General features: G+C 46.3%; 1 protein-coding gene across 2 annotated transcripts; it reads right to left on the reverse strand.

Annotated features, from left to right (window-relative positions):
• Positions 1-37: 37 nt before the first annotated feature.
• On the reverse strand, positions 38-17,139 carry LOC115106400 (MMS19 nucleotide excision repair protein homolog). Of its 2 annotated transcripts, none has more exons than XM_029629100.2 (31): positions 16,842-17,139; positions 16,328-16,376; positions 16,113-16,213; positions 15,930-16,015; positions 15,726-15,800; positions 15,532-15,601; positions 15,298-15,426; positions 14,233-14,294; positions 13,731-13,817; positions 13,438-13,512; positions 13,261-13,338; positions 12,987-13,125; positions 10,710-10,864; positions 10,321-10,390; positions 9,263-9,388; positions 8,942-9,023; positions 8,571-8,668; positions 8,282-8,443; positions 7,642-7,797; positions 7,326-7,419; positions 6,905-7,007; positions 6,671-6,745; positions 6,337-6,463; positions 6,139-6,245; positions 4,991-5,047; positions 4,671-4,857; positions 4,459-4,541; positions 2,561-2,725; positions 1,084-1,143; positions 866-966; positions 38-680 (listed from the first exon to the last, which is right to left on the reverse strand). In XM_029629100.2, the coding sequence occupies exons 1-31, from the start codon at positions 16,927-16,929 to the stop codon at positions 650-652; spliced, it is 3,078 nt and encodes a 1,025-aa protein (XP_029484960.1). In that variant the 5' UTR covers positions 16,930-17,139; the 3' UTR covers positions 38-649. The 2 variants fall into 2 exon arrangements, with proteins under 2 accessions (XP_029484960.1, XP_029484958.1); XM_029629098.2 differs by having other exon boundaries at positions 6,671-6,748; positions 16,842-17,136.
• Between the last annotated feature and the right edge of the window lie 48 nt (positions 17,140-17,187).

The raw sequence follows: 17,187 nt of genomic DNA on the forward strand, positions 1-17,187 counted from the left end.
GCTTCTTTTATTGAGCTCTTGATTTTTAAAGCACTGATTAGTTTACAAAAATGGTTTTATTGACAGCTTAAGTTAGACATTTAAATATTGTCCACATATCTTCGGCATATGTTCTTGTGAGTTTCAAAGTTAGCCTAGTGAAATTAAATGTGCAGCCTGCCAGCTGCATCAATCCTTCCAATACTGAATACAATGTTGACTCTTCATAATGGCATCGTCACGAGTGATGTTAAACACATTAATATTGTCCTCTATGGTTAGATAGTCAATTACCTAAAATGTACTTAAATCAGTAGCTCTCGTACACAACTGGCAGGGTGAGGTCAACTGTTAGACTTGCAAATCATAATTTCAAGGCATTATATTGTAGCTAGAAATGGTTCTCTCTGTGCCAAGCTTGTTTCAGTGCAGCTCTGAGTCCTTCCGTGGTGGACGGTCACCTATAGGTCCACGCCACCATGCAGTGGTGGTCAGAGTGGCAATACAAAAAAAATGGACGTGTAAAAGGTGAAGTGCTGTGGTTGGTGGTGAGATGTCCCAGACTCCAAGGGCAAAACTAGGGTCCCATGCCTGGATCAAAGCCTCTTCCTCAGGAGCAGGCGGTCCCTCTGTCCCCTCCCACAATCAGTCCGTAATGGTGGGGCCAAACTCACCTTCCCCCTGGACTCCCCAGTAGGAACCTTCACATGAGACACACATTGTAATAAACTTCCATTGATACAATGGAGAGAAATTCAGGGCCTGTTTTTCTCACTGTTAAGCTTTTGTGTCATTGACTTCTGGTCTGTTAGAAATGTTACATCAACCGATTGAAATGACTAACCCTTGAAGTTGTGAGAATGTTTGAGGAAATCTAATGCCTCACCATTCATTGCGTGCCACCACTGCCTCGCTCCTCACCATCCTCTTGAGGTCATCCAGGGGCACAGCCAAGGCACGCAGCACCCTCGCACGGAAAGGCATGATCTGCCAGAGGAAGGGTGGGTTTGTTTAGGACCAGTTTATAGGAATCGGTTGTTAAAGCCCCATCTGTGTGGCCAGTTGGCTGACAGAGGTTCTGTGCAGTCCAGGACCGAGTCTTACCTCATGTTCTGGAAAGCGGGAGAGGGCATGGATACAGCGCAGAGAGGCTATCCGCACTTTCTGTGAGGACAAGGAGAGAGACAGACAAAAAAACCTTTGAGTGAAGATTAGTGTTTTAGCACTGTGTATGGGGATTGGGGACAAGGTTACCTTGGTTCATGTTGCAGCTGAATAGTCCAGATTTAAAAAACGCTGAGTTGCATTCTGCGGTTTATGACAATTGCATTTCAGGTTAAAGACCACACCGGTACACCCAAGCAGCATTTCATTTGCAGATGTATTGTGGGTTAGATTCCCGGGACCACACATGACTGTACGTCACTTTGGATAAGTGTCTACTAAATGGCATATTATTGAATGCTCACGTGGACATGCTCGCGGGGCTGAATCAACTTCCTCTGGCACAGAGGAATGAGATACAAAGTCTGTACGACAACACTAATGTCACAGAGAGAACACATCTGCCTGATGCTCAGATCTGACTCCTATTTAGGTTTCTCAATACTTGTCCCATTGGCATATGTCCCGTTTATAATGATAGTGTGTGGTGTCTCATAACATACCCTGTTGATTCGGCTATTTCGCCGACAGCAGTATAAAATTGAGCACACAGCCATGCAATCTCCATAGACAAACATTGACAGTCAAATGGCCTTACTAAAGCGCTCATTGTCTTTCAGCGTGGACCGACATAGCCTGCTACCTTTCCAACAAGTCAGTTTGTCAAATGTTTGCCCTGCTAGAGGTGCCCGGGTTAACTGTGAAACAGGACCGCCTAGTGTTAAAGAGCGCAAAAATAGTCCACCCTCGGTTGCAACACTCACTACCAAGCTCCAAACTGCCTCTGGAAGCAACGTCAGCACAAGAACAGTTTGTGTGTCGGCTGGAGTGGTTTAAAGCTCGCCGCCATTGGACTCTGGAGTGATGAATCATGCTTCACCATCTGGCAGTCCCCGATGGACGAATTTGGGTTTGGCGGATGCCAGGATAACGCTACCTGCCCCAATGCGTAGACCCAACTAAAGTTTGGTGGAGGAGGAATAATGGTCTGGGGCAGTTTTTCATGGTTCAGGCTAGGCCCCTTAGGTCCACTGGAGGGTAATCTTACAGTATACAATGACATTCTAGACGCTTCCAACTTTGTAGCAACAGTTTGTGGACGGCCCTTAATTCGGCATGACAATGCCCCCGTGCACAAAGCAAGGTCCATTCAGAAATGGTTTGTTGAGATCGGTGTGGAAGAACACCATTGGGATGAAGGCCTAATCGCCCGACCGCACTAATGCTCTTGTGGCTGAATGGAAGCAACCCCCCCCAGCAATGTTCCAACATCTAACGGAAAGCCTTCCCAGAAGAGTGAAGAGGCTGTTATAGCAGCAAAGGGGGGACCAACTCCATATTAATGCCCATGATATTGAAATGAGATGTTTGACGAGCAGGTGTCCACATACACTAAGTGATAAAGTATGATACGTACCATAGCAGGGCTTGTGGTGAGGGTGAGGGTGCGGCCTACTAGCGCCTCCAGCTGAGTGATGAGGGCGGAGGGGGGGTCCATGAGGACAGGTTGCAGGCAGGACAGGGTGGACAGCTGCACCGCCTGGTCTGGACAGGACAGGGCCTCTAGCAGGAGGGGCAGGAGCTGACCAAACAGTGAAGAATATAAAAAGGAGGACATCACCACATCTTTAAGATACAGTGCCTTCAGAAAGTAGTCACACATTTTGATGTGTTACAAAGTGCGACTAAAATGGATTTAAGTCATTTTTTTGTCATTTTTTAAAATTGTTGACCCATCTACCAATAGGTGACTTTCTTTGAGGCCTTGGAAAACATCCCTGGTCTTTTTTTGTATTTTATTTAAATAGGCAAGTCAGTTAACACTTATTTACAATGATGGCCTACCAAAAGGCCTCCTGCGGGGACGGGGGCTGGGATTAAAAATAAAATACACGACAAAACACACATCACGAAAAGAAACACCACTACATAAAGAGAGACCTCAGACAACATGGTAGCAACACAACACGGTAGCAACACAACAACAAGGTAGACGAACAAAAGATGGTACAAACATTATTGGGCACAGACAACAGCACAAAGGCATGAAGGTAGAGACAACACATCACGCGAAGCAGCCACAAGTGTCAGTAAGAGTGTCCATGATGGAGTCTTTGAATGAAGAGATGGAGATAAAGCTGTCCAGTTTGTTTTGCAGCTCTTCCAGTCGATAGCTGCAGCGAACTGAAAAGAGGAGCGACCCAGGGATGTGTGCACTTTGGGGACCTTTTAACAGAATGTGACTGGCAGAACAGGTGTTGTATGTGGAGGATGAGGGCTGCAGTAGGTATCTCAGATAGGGGGGAGTAATTGAGTGCAATGATGTGTCCGAAAAGGAATATTGGTGTCAAATCTGATGGCCGAATGGTAAAGAACATCTAGCCACTCGAGAGCACCCTTACCTGCCGATCTATAAATGATGTCTCCGTAATCTAGCATGGGAAGGGAGATCATCTGAATCAGGGTTAGTTTGACAGCTGGGGTGAAAGAGGAGCGATTGCGATAGAGGAAACCAAGTGTAGATTTAACTTCAGCCTGCAGCTTTTGATATGTGCTGAGAAAAAGCCAGTGTTCCATCTAGCCATACTCCAAAGTACTTGCATAAGGTGACTACCTCAAGGTCTAAACACTCAGAGGTAGTAATCACACAAGTAGGGGCATTCTTCTTACCAAACCACATGACCTTTGTTTTGGAAGTTCACGTGTTGTATTTTTTTGGAGGGCCAAAAGGGGAGGGTTTACCTACCGTCCCCTAACCGAGACAACGCTGGGCCAATTGTGTGTCACCTTATGAGACTCCCGATCACAGCAGGTTGTGATACAGCCCGGGATCGAACCAGGGTCTGTAGTGATGCCTCTAGCACTGAGACGCAGTGCCTTAGACCACTGTGCCACTCGGGTTAAGGGCTAAGAAAGTTTTGTTGTTGAGCGTTGAACACAAAATCCAGGGAGGGGCCAGCTGAATATAAGACTATCATCTGCATATAAATAGATGAGAGCTTCCTACTGCCTGAGCTATGTTGATGTAAATTGGGAAGCGTGTGGGGCCGAGGATCGAGCCTTGGGGGTACTCCCTTGGTTACAGGCAGTGGCTGAAACAGCAGATGTTCTGCACTCTGAGAGAGGTAGTTAGCAAACCAGGCCAAAGACCCATCAGACACCAATACTCCTTAGCCGGCCCGCAAGAATGGAATGGTCAGCCGAGTCAATAAAAATAGCAGCACAACATTGCTTAGATTCAAGGGCAATGGTGACATCATTTTGCTTGACTGAGGGACCTTACAATTATACATTTCACTGGTCCTCTCCACTTACCGCTGGTAGCTCAGTGAGCTGAACCTGTCTGGGCAGGTAGTTCACTATGTGAGACAGTGCCTTCAGGTAGCCAGACTTCTTCTCTGTAGAGGGAGAGAAGGAAGGGAGAGTTAAGAATCGGTACAATGAACAGGACTCTCACAAACTGGTTAACAAGTTTCAACACGTGGCCAGTATCTGTAGTGCATTGAAAATGTGTCCATTTCCGGTACCTTGGGCTGCAGAGTTAAAGCCCTGGACAAGCTTGGCCGAGTTCTCGGTGAAGAAGCGTTGGCGGTACATGATGCGTACGTCGGCGTTGCAACCGCGGTTGAGGACGTCCGGCGAGTCGCTCATCAAGAGAGAGAATCCATCGGCAGCTAACGAACCCAGTTCTGAGTCACTGAGCAGGGAGAAAAGCTGAGAACGACACAGGGTTATTGCGGTGTGTGTGAGGTTACTGAGGTATAGATATTTTTCTAGGGGAGAAGAGACAAAACAATTAAAACGACAGACTGTGTGTGTAGGAGGACAGAGGACTCCTGTCCTTTACCTTGTCTGTCAGGGCTGTGGACAGAGGGTGGTAGCGGAGAAGGAGAGCCTTGGCCACCTAAAGACAAGAAAGCCATGCACAACTTGATGAATGAATGGACAGAACACCATACAATTGGCAAGTCACCATTCACCCCAAAGGAGAGGAGGTCGTAGGAGTATCAGAGATCCCTAGTCTAGAGAGGGAGGGGGGGTTGTAGGAGTATCAGAGATCCCTAGTCTAGAGACACGGGGGGGGTTGTAGGAGTATCAGAGATCCCTAGTCTAGAGACAGGGGGGTCGTAGGGGTATCAGAGATCCCTAGTCTAGAGACACGGGGGGTTGTAGGAGTATCAGAGATCCCTAGTCTAGAGACACGACGGGGAGGGAGGGGGTTGTAGGAGTATCAGAGATCCCTAGTCTAGAGACACAGGGGATCGTAGGAGTATCAGAGATCCCTAGTCTAGAGACACGGGGGGTTGTAGGAGTATCAGAGATCCCTAGTCTAGAGACACGGGGATCGTAGGAGTATCAGAGATCCCTAGTCTAGAGACACGGGGGATTGTAGGAGTATCAGAGATCCCTAGTCTAGAGACACGGGGAGGGGGGGGGTTGTAGGAGTATCAGAGATCCCTAGTCTAGAGACACGGGGGGAGGGGGTTGTAGGAGTATCAGAGATCCCTAGTCTAGAGACACGGGGGATTGTAGGAGTATCAGAGATCCCTAGTCTAGAGACACGGGGATCGTAGGAGTATCAGAGACCCCTAGTCTAGAGACACAGGGGGGGTCGTAGGAGTATCAGAGACCCCTAGTCTAGAGACACAGGGGGGGTCGTAGGAGTATCAGAGACCCCTAGTCTAGAGACACAGGGGGGGGTCGTAGGAGTATCAGAGACCCCTAGTCTAGAGACACAGGGGGGGGTCGTAGGAGTATCAGAGACCCCTAGTCTAGAGACACAGGGGGTCGTAGGAGTATCAGAGACCCCTAGTCTAGAGACACGGGGGCCGTAGGAGTATCAGAGACCCCTAGTCTAGAGACAGGGGGGGGGGGGTCGTAGGAGTATCAGAGACCCCTAGTCTAGTGACACGGGGGGGGGGGCTGAGGGGAACGGAGAACGAAAGAGAACATATGGAAATCATAAACGGATGTGAACGGATAAAATATACTAACCCAGAGCAGCAGCGTGAACGCCTGCGTTCGGACCGAGGAGGACGCACAGTCCAGCTCAGTGGAGATCCTCTTTAACGTCCCGTCTATCAGAGAGTCCAGGGCTTCTCCTGTAGAAACACACAACATTAAATATACCATCTCACCAACATTCACTTGACCAATCCTCATTCAGATCAAGGACAGGACTGGAGGACTCACCTGCAGGCCTCTTGTTGACCAGCCCAGCGTAGCACTTGGCGGCTGAGGTGTAGGAGAAGGGATGTACACAGGTACAGCTCAGCTCCTCCAGTTCTAACAGTAGCCTGTCCATCTGTGGAACCTCCACCTGTCCAGGACACACGGTCAGTTGGTCAATGATATCGGGCTAAATTAAGCCATTCAATGTCAGGATATCTTAAGAATGCAACACCCGAGTATCCGGCGTAACGCGTTAAACCGGTATCCATTGTATGAACATTTAACAGTACAAACACGGTTACAGTGTGGTTTTGAGGCCCTGTGATGAGTAGCAGACATTTTAGGGCGTTCTTACACTCCGTGGCAGTGAGCACACACAGCCCATGAGAAGACACACCATCTGGGACTGGCTCCAGGAGTCACCTGCCTGCTTCTAGAGGACAAGGTCAAAGGACAACCCATTCAATGTACCACTCACAGATACAATGCTCTATTTACTCCCAGCATGCATCCTGTCCCTTGAGTATCCTCAGTAGTAGTGTATTTTGATAAAGGAGATGGCTGGGTGTCTTTAGCATTGAACCCTGACCTTGAGGAGCTGGATCTGGGAGGGGAAGGCATTCTCTGGCAGGAAGGACATGTCACCATCCAGGAAGAGGGACACCGCCCGCGAGGCTGTTTGGCCCGCCAGTCTGGTGACACAGCAGAGCTTAGTAGGTTTACAAAATTCCGGGAACTTTCAATAAACTCCCATTGTTTTCCATAAATCCTGGTTGGAGGAATCTGGATTTCCTGCCCGTTTCCTCCTGAATCTGGGAATCCTCCAACCAGGAGTTTGGGAAAACCAGGGAATGTATTAAAAGTTCCTCGAGTTTTACAACCCTAGTGGTTAGCACCAAGCCAATATATTTACATATGACATAATACATGTGCCGTCATCAATTATGTGTGTGTGTGTGTGTGTGTCTCATCTGACTGGGTGGCTGGCTCTCTCAGTGATGCCAACTCACTGGGACTGTAGTCGGGCACAGGTAGTGCTGATGACTGGTACCATGGCTGATAGGACAGACTCCTCCACTAAAGGACTCGGATGGTCTGAGGACCCTTCAAATATAAAACAGAGCAGAAAAAAGCATCAGTCAAAAAGAGTTTAGTCTTCTGTATTTAGTTTGCCAAAACACACCTACTCATTTTCAGAACAGCTCTCCATTGAACCAGAGATTCCTTATCTCAAGGGACTTCCTGGTTCAATAAAGGTTACATTTATCAAAACATTACAATGTGTTGCAGAGGCCTGAAGCCATTAGTTGGTCAGAATATTCTCACCCCGCATAGCTGCCTGCAAGGCCAGTCCGAGCAGGCGCGGAATGATGATGTCATGGAAGACGTGGCCGGTCTCTTCAGTGTCCTGGGCATTCTCTGCTATCCTCTGCAGATTGTGGCACACAGAGATCACCTCCTCCAATGAAAACGAGCCAGTGCCTGTTGGGGGTGAGATTACGTCTTCATTGTCATCAGAGTCTACTTATACAAAAGGTGCAATATGCAGAAATTGCTCCGCCATTTCTTGGTTGATAGAATTCTAATAGTTCAAGCAATGTATAGTGTAGGGAACCATTGTACCATCTAAACTGCTGGGAAATATATTTTCAACCACCACAAAAATTATGTTTTTCAGCTATTTGAAGCTGGTGTACAAAACTGAAAGTACATTTCAGAAAGGAAACTGGAAGCATCGAAATAGTGCACATAGAAAAGATCTGCCGCTTCTTAGACATGCTTTCAATGAGAATAACGTATCTATAGCTCACATTTCTATGTGAATTTGGTCAGGTCGCCCAAAACGTTAACATACTGCAGCTTTAACATAGAGATAGGGGAGTTTACCTATACAACGAAACATAAGACATATTTAGAAAGGGTCTACCTATACAAAGACAGAAGAGTGTGTGGTAGTGACACATACCAGTGTGTGAGGAGGTGAGAACCTGTAGCAGGACAGGTGTGCTCTCCTGAACCACACTGGGCCGGGACGACACCGCAGCCAGCGCCGTCAAACACCGCTGACGCACGGCCTGCTGGGAATGTTCCTGGGACGACGTGGCGCTGTCCCCTTGTGCCATGGACTCTGGGAACAGGACAGGAAAGGGTTCAGTTCAGTAACCCTCCTCCGGTTGGAATGATGTCATTGAAGGAACGTAATGATAAAGACCTTTGTTTACATTATTTAGTTTTGACCTTTGACCCTAACCCACCTGAGAAGATCTCCCCCTTCAGCCGTGGAACCATCTTAGAGATGAAGGCTAGAGGATGCAGACCAGCCAGAGCCCCTGCACACTCAACCACAGCCAGGCTGGACAGACAGGGAGAGGCAGAGAGAAGAACCAAACCCTTGTGTTAATTGATTAGGCACACACAGGTTGTGTTTACACAGGCAGCCCAATTCTGATGGGTTATTTTTCACTAACTGGCCTTTTGACCAATCACATCAGATCTTTATCAAAGCTTATCTGATTGGTCAAAATACCAATTAGTGAAATATAAAAGATCAGAAGTGGGCTGCCTGTGTAAACGTGGCCACCGACTTCTGATTTCCCTCCCAGAAGAACTGAAAACAGGTACTAACCTAACTTTAGCATCTTCCTCCTCCAGTATGAGCTTGGTGAGGTGGTCAACAGCCAGCTCCACATCTGACTCTAACAGCAGGACTATGAGAGAGGTGGGAGATGTCAACCTATACGTCTCAGCATAGTAAGGGGAGATGTAGCACAATCTGAATGGCCAATTAAATGTATTCTCTATCCCACAAGCTGAACAGCATGTGAACAAAGACTCATGCTGACTTCAATTCAATCCTGTGTAGCAGTGAGATGAGCTCAAAAGGTCTCAAATGTGTTGGTCAGGCATTTGTTAATTGGAAGAGGGATTGCGAGGTCAGGAGTCTCACCTGTCTGTTGGCTCAGGGCAGTGAGCACACGCAGTGATGTGATCTGGAGCCCAGCACTGTTCTCAGACAGAGCAGAGAACACTATACTGCAAAGAGACTGCCTGAAGTCCAACAGCACACTCTCATCTGGCGAGAGGAGAGAGGAGGAGGGGGGAGAGAGAGGGACAAAGAAAGTGGGGAAGGAGAAAGGGAGGAAGAGAGAAAAGGGAGAGAAGGAGAGGTGTGAGAGTGGTGGGAAAAGGTTAATAGAATAATTCACACCGCCACATATCACACGAACCAGGAGGGAACATTTCATGAGGGACAGATCTTGTACAGTAGAGATGGCTGGATATTTTCATCATTCCTAAAGCATGAATAGTTATTATGCTTGGGCAAGTTCTAACGGCGTTCTGCTTCAAATACTCTTCCAAATGGAGCCCTGAAATGAAGCATTGTAAATCACTTGTTTAGATACAGAGGCAGAACTTGAAAGGAGGAACAGGGGACATTAAATCTCGAAAAGTCTAAGCCGTTTGGGGGGGGGGGCGATGACGAAATATTTAACCCACAAAACTACCTGCGTACTTCCATTGGTTTGTATGGGTTACAATCAGACGAGTTCAGGGACACTTGTGGGGTCAGAGCAAAATGAAGAAAACCATCGTGTTTGTACGAGTCACCCCTTTCCATAGTGTAGTCAAATTACTTTGTAGCTCAAACTAAAGGCCATAAATTACAGACAGAAATTGGCACATCAGAGTTACTGACTTTAAACGAGTCCCATGCTGTGGGGCTCGTAGAGCAAAACAGAGAACACCAGCATTACAGACGTTTTCGTGAGAAGACCAACTTCTCATGGGCTGACAAACTGCTGTAGCTCGGCCGCCTTCCACCGCAGATGCGCAAAGCCAACATAGGAGGATGTGGCGGATTGAGAGTTAGCCCATGCAACAACAACAAAAAGGACATGTCAGACGGGTTTTGATAGAGATTATTTTATTATGTCACCTAGACTGACGCACGGCTCTTAATGAACGTGGCACAAAGAGCGGAACAGTAATGAACGTTACACTTACCCTCCTCTGAAGACTTCCCTGGCTGGACGAAGCCCTGTAACACCTCCAGTAGGGTGCGCCGCTGAGCACACTACACGGGGGAGGACACAGACAGATATTTAAGATTTCTGTAGGAACCAAGGAACCATATGCCTGTAGGAACCAAGCCAGAACCAAGATACTTACAACAGGCTGGGCCGCCTACATGTCCTGTGGCAGTATTGGGTCAGCAGGACATAACTTACAATGCAGTAACACTGTGATTTTGACTATGTGGGAAGCCAGCAAAACACACAATGTGAGAAATCTGACTCGCGGAACTGACGCAAATCATTACCAACAGTCAAGAATGGGAGACGAGCGTCAACACTGACGGAAATGGAACGACCTAGCTGGCTGGTGTGACTCACTTGTGTTCGGCTGTTGTATTGTTCTATGAGGGACGGCATGATGGCGGCTGCAACTCTGTGGCTCGCCCTGTAGGAGGCGGTAGAGGTGGCCTGCAGCAGTTTGGCGCTGGGCCACACCAGCTTCAGGTCCGGCTCACACAGGTGGTGCTGACAGTCTACAAAACATTAGGCTGGGTTGGTACATTGGTGATGGCGCGTGTATTTTATTTTATTTTTTATTTCACCTTTATTTAACCAGGTAGGCTAGTTGAGAACAAGTTCTCATTTGCAACTGCGACCTGGCCAAGATAAAGCATAGCAGTGTGAACAGACAACAACACAGAGTTACACATGGAGTAAACAATAAACAAGTCAATAACAGTAGAAAAAAAAGAATCTATATACATTGTGTGCAAAAGGTATGAGGTAGGCAATAAATAGGCCATAGGAGCAAATAATTACAATTTAGCAGATTAACACTGGAGTGATAAATGATCAGATGAACATGTGCAGGTAGAGATACTGGTGTGCAAAAGAGCAGAAAAGTAAATAAAATAAAAACAGTATGGGGATGAGGTAGGTAAATTGGGTGGGCTATTTACCGATGGACTATGTACAGCTGCAGTGATCGGTTAGCTGCTCAGATAGCAGATGTTTAAAGTTGGTGAGGGAGATAAAAGTATCCAACTTCAGAGATTTTTGCAATTCGTTCCAGTCACTGGCAGCAGAGAACTGGAAGGAAAGGTGGCCAAATGAGGTGTTGGCTTTGGGGATGATCAGTGAGATATACCTGCTGGGACGTGTGCTACGGGTGGGTGTTGTTATCGTGACCAGTGAACTGAGATAAGGCAGAGCTTTACCTAACATAGACTTATAGATGACCTGGAGCCAGTGGGTCTGGCGACAAACATGCAGCGAGGGCCAGCCGACTAGAGCATACAGGTCGCAGTGGTGGGTGGTATAAGGTGCTTTAGTAACAAAGCGGATGGCACTGTGATAAACTGCATCCAGTTTGCTGAGTAGAGTATTGGAAGCTATTTTGTAGATGACATCGCCGAAGTCGAGGATCGGTAGGATAGTCAGTTTTACTAGGGTAAGTTTGGCGGCGTGAGTGAAGGAGGCTTTGTTGCGAAATAGAAAGCCGACTCTAGATTTGATTTTGGATTGGAGATGTTTGATATGAGTCTGGAAGGAGAGTTTGCAGTCTAGCCAGACACCTAGGTACTTATAGATGTCCACATATTCTAGATATCAGGACATTGTGCTGGATTATATGAAGTGTGTATACCTAAACCTATCTGGGTGTAAATAACGCACAGTGTGGTGAGTCGAAGGTGGAAGGTTGCGAGTAAGCATCAAGAGCAGACCGGTAGCAAGGAGCCTGAGATTTATTTGCCATCATCTGTAGCCAAGCTCTCATCTCCCCCACCTCACTCTCTCAATTTTAAAAAGGTTTCAATTTAAGGGGCTTTATTGGTATGGGAAACATATGTTTACATTGCCAATGCAAGTGAAATAGATAAACAAAAAGTCAAATAAACAAAAAGTCAAATAAACAAAAAAAGTTGACATTTAAATGCACAAAAGTTCCAAAAGAATGAAGACATTTCAAATGTCATTATGTATATTTACAGTGTTGTAATGATGTGCAAATAGAAAAATAAAAAAACATAAGTATAACCTATATTTACAATGGTGTTTGTTCTTCACAGGTTGCCATTTTCTTGTGGCAAGAGGTCACAAATGTTGCTGCTGTGATGGCACACTGTGGTATTTCACCCAATAGATATGGGAGTTTATCAAAATATGATTTGTTCAAATTCTTTCTGGGTCTGTGTAATCTGAGGGAAATATGTCTCTATAATATAGTCATACATTTGGCAGGAGGTTAGGAAGTGCATCTCAGTTTCCACCTCATTTTGTGGGCAGTGTGCACATAGCCTGTCTTCTCTTGAGAGACAGGCCGAGAAAGATCTGCCTTCGGCGGCCTTTCTCAATAGTAAGGCTATGTTCACAGTACATAGTCAAAGAGTTCCTTAATTTTGGGTCAGTCACAATGGTCAGATATTCTGCCACTGTGTACTCTCTGTTTAGGGCCAAATAGCGTTCTAGTTTACTCTGTTTTTTCCTCTCTCAACACCTCTCCTACTGTGGTAAGCACTGAGGAGAACAACTGCCAAGTCCGTCTCCCTCTCACACATTTCCAAATACACTGACCAAACACAATAACAAAATAGACAAACACCTTCGACATTAGTTGGCTCCTGTTCCCAGAACCAGATTTGTTTGAGGGGTTACCTTTGAGGACCAAGTCGAGGAAGACATTGAGGTAGTCTTCAGAGTCAGAGTTGAGGACGGAGCGGGAGATGCAGGCTGTCAGGGCACCGAGGGCAGCTAGACCAGCGGACTCCACCCTCTCACTGGCTGTCTGGAACACCTGCACAGGGATGGAGGCCAATCAAACTCTGCATTCAGACTATCAAGATGCCTCGTGTACTGTTCGAGACACTTTCACACAATTCTAATAGTCATTTTCGATGTTGACAGACCCCCAGGTTTCATTGAAACGCACCTCCCTGCGCAGCGAGGCCCAAAGGCCTGGTAGGAATTCGGCTAGCTCTTTATGTTCATACACAGAAGCACAGGCCGTCTGCAACACGAGGATGAAACACAGCTCATTAAGACATGAATGCCATTTACTTTATATATAAACCACAAAGATGATCTGAGGTGACAAACATGGTCTTACCAGAGTCTGCAGGGAGTCCACCTTGGCACTCGGAACATCGGAGTCCAGCTTCTCAATGATCAGCGGCAACAGGAACTGTTGAAGCGAGACAATCAACAAATCATGACTACACACACCCAAACGCTTTCACTTGTTCACTTTCTGTCTCTCACAAACATACAACCATACACAAAGACTATATCTGATGTCCTTTAACATTCTAAAAGGCTATATGTTGTGTGGTCTCGCTTGCCAGACACGGCAGATGTGGGAAGAGACTACGCATTGTGTGCAGTACAGTACGTCTTCCCCACCTCTGCAAAGCGTGGTGTTCCAGTGAGCACGGCCCTCAGGGCGAGGATCAGCTCTTCCTGGGTGATGCCGTGGGGGTCATTGGGTGGCTGGGTGGCAACACACACAGAGAACAGCCATGGATGTCAACCATTTCAAAACATGGAACAACTCTAACATTCCGTTTTTATTTATTGCATGAACTTAGTTCCAGCTCATCAAAAGACCTTCCTTAATACTCTTAACTCTTAAAAATGAATGTTCATCAAGTACTGTTCTGAGTGATCTCCACTATCAAGGTCAATCTGAATCACCCCCCCAAAAAAATGGAATAATACAAGCTGTCTGTCAAAGTGTTTAGACTCGGGGCTTATCCATTTCCTATAATCCTCTGCCAGATGCTAGTCGGTGTCACACGGCTCAGGTATCAGAGCACACAGGACAGCGAGTCACATACGCATTGTCTCCTGGGTAGGTTCATCTGGCGGGTCTAAGTCCACAACAGCTGCACAAACAAACACTTACCGGGCTGAAGTCTATGGGGAAATAGCAGGATGTAACTTCAAACAGCTCCTCTGTGAATTTACCTGAATAAAGAAACACAGACATAATATTACCGTCTACGAATTGAGGAATCGCTAGATAATACATGTATTAAATCTCTAACACTTTCAGTTGGTGACACCAGCCCATGATTTGGTCGCACAAAAATGTTGTTGCGGCACCACGCAATATATATATATATTTTTGCAATCACCTTATGAAATCATTCACAGTGCTACTTAGTTGGTATGCCTCAAGACATACGTTTCATCCAACATGTACAAGCAGAAATGCATGAACAGGATGTGCAATCTAAACCAGTGACGCGGGAACTCCGCTCCATATGGCTAGCTCTCAGGAGAGCTGTTCTCAGTCATGACATGCAGGTTTTTCCATGCCTCCGCACACCCTAATCTCTGCAATTTGCAGATACAATTTCATTTACCGGAGAGAAAGACACTGGTAGTCTAAACAACACGAGCAGCACTCGCGAGACTAAACTATGTTCACTTCCGAAACATGACTCAGCTTCAATTAGTCTCTGTCCATCCGTCACTCACCACAGACTAAACAAGCAGAAGCCAATGCTTCATTTCTCGTAACCAGGACATGGTTAATCCACAACAAAAAGTCAAGGGTTCATATCACGCCTTGACACCGTGTTGATATTGTTACCTGACACCGTGTCGCTATTGTTACCTGACACCGTGTCGATATTGTTACCCGACACCGTGTTGATGGTGAGTTTTGGTCACCTGTGTGCCGCACACGTTTAGAGGGTCTTTTTTCCCTGCTTGTCGTTATAGCACGTTTTCCTAAGACACAGCTGATCAATTTCCTCAAGCAATGTCATTTCCCTGTTCCTGATGGAATACAACCTGCCTTCACCTCATTACTGAAGAAGCAATTAAACAAAGATGAAAGTGTTACAAGTTCACTCAATGCCCAGTAAACCTGAGCAACATTGAAACACAAGACGACAGCACAACTAAAAAGGTACATAAAACACGTTTGTAAAGTCTGGAATAACAACGTGTGTGTTCTCACCCAGATCATAGCCTCCATGGATGATTTTCCTAGCGATCTGGAAGGCCAGGAGAAGATTGCGTGGGTCCCTCTCCCCATCCACTGACTGGACAAACCCAAAGACAAAGTCTGCACCCAGGCCCTTCAGCTCTGTGGGATGGGAAAGTGGTCCATCAATTCAACAACATGCAGATAAGCAACATACAGAGCATGCTGGTTTCTCCATGATAGCTACCACTCTACCTCAGCTCTTACCTGACTCTCTGGATTCCATAAGCTGGGTTAGGATGTTGTAAACACATGACCGCTCCACCAGCATCAGGGACTGTAGTGACACAGAGAGCAGAAACAGGGTCAGGGGTAATGCAGTACAAGAAACAGAGGCTCCGTCTGTATGCTAATTATTTAGGAGAGTTGACACTTGACAAGGGCAGGTTGGATGTGCTCACCTGCACATGAACGTCCTGGAAGAGTGATTTCAGAATGGACACCGCAGACCCAGGCGGCAACACTGAGCATTTTGTCTGAGAGGGTATTTCAAAACGTTGGTCAGGAATAGGCCAGATATACTCGTCTATCAGTTCACGTTTGACAATATTTGCATTTCTATCGAACATTCACGTCAAACTTAACATCAGGCTACTAAGACTTACCAGCGCATTCATCCCCTTTAAGACATGAGGTGTGATGACATAGTGGTCCTTGAGTCTGTTCTCATAAAACGCTAGAAGGACGTCCACTGAGGGCAAAACAAATAGATGATAATCAATAGCCAATGACAGGACATATAGCACCCACAAACCAAAACGACACAGATGTGTTATAGTGCTGTTTACCTTCTCTCTCTGTGAGGTCTCCGTGGCACTGCTGCAGGACATTGGAAAGGAGCTGGACACCACGGGCTCGGGTCTGGGGTTGGGAGCTGGCCAGATGCAAGCTGCACAGAGACAAGATGGTCAGTGTGTTAGTGTTGGCTGAAACGGCATGACATTGAAGTTGATGACAATGATAGTGACTGGGACAATAATGATTAATGTAACTTAAACATTACCCCAACGCTTCAACCAACTGTAGTATTGTAAACTGTCCAGCCTTGAGTCCTAATCAAAGGAAATGCATTTATTCAGCCAGAGGAAAGACAAGTGGTCAATGAGTAGGATATATCATGCAGACACTTTTAGGGGACAGGGAAGTAGGTTCAGAGTCTAATGTCAAAGTCACTGTGCTAATATGTTGAGAAAAACCCTTTTCACAGCAGGCTGGTTAGAAAGTTAGCAAGCAAGTTGTGGCCAACAACATATGTTCATTCGCTTGACTTCAAAGACATTGATTGCCACTTTGTATACGTTGATAGCTACTGAACAGGCTGTTGTTGTCCGTTTTTGTAGTATGCACTTGAACCAATGACGGGTTAAACACATAAAGTAACGTTAAGAGTTGATGGCCTGCTGCTAGCTAGCATGCTAGCCAGAAGTCATGCTGGGCCACCAGTCACGCGCGATTTCTGTATCGTTCATTGACGTTCATCTCAAAAACCAAATCAGAGAGAAAGGTGGTTGAAATACCTGTTGCGGTGTCTGCGGCCTTGCTGTCCTGTTGTCCCGAAACAAATTCTTCTACCAAGCCCACTAGCAAGGCACTACCCGCAGCCATCACGAACAGCCTTGGTTCAACCAAACTGAAGTGAGCATGCGTGGAAAGTTCTTGCGATTACCCTGAGAGCAGTCACAAAAAAAGTAATATTATCAAATATGATATTGAACCCCATGCATAAATGTGCAAAACCATTTTTTGCAATGTACTAAAGCTGTACATTCTTTACTAACCAAATAATACATAGCATTGTTGTGGAAATGCATGGCTATGGGCATATTCTAAAGAAATGTTATATATGGACATTTTTATATTTCT

Source organism: Oncorhynchus nerka, linkage group LG23 (genome assembly GCF_034236695.1).
Source record: "Oncorhynchus nerka isolate Pitt River linkage group LG23, Oner_Uvic_2.0, whole genome shotgun sequence".
NCBI classification, from domain to species: Eukaryota; Metazoa; Chordata; class Actinopteri; order Salmoniformes; family Salmonidae; genus Oncorhynchus; species Oncorhynchus nerka.

Coding starts and splice junctions, on each gene's coding strand:
- LOC115106400 (XM_029629098.2), bottom strand. CDS start 16,929: ATGGCTGCGGGTAGTGCCTTGCTAGTGGGCTTGGTAGAAGAATTTGTT. Junction 16,377..16,841: donor GGCCGCAGACACCGCAACAG/GTATTTCAACCA, acceptor TCCTTTGATTAG/GACTCAAGGCTGGACAGTTT. Junction 5,048..6,138: donor CGTTCACGCTGCTGCTCTGG/GTTAGTATATTT, acceptor TCTTGTCTTTAG/GTGGCCAAGGCTCTCCTTCT.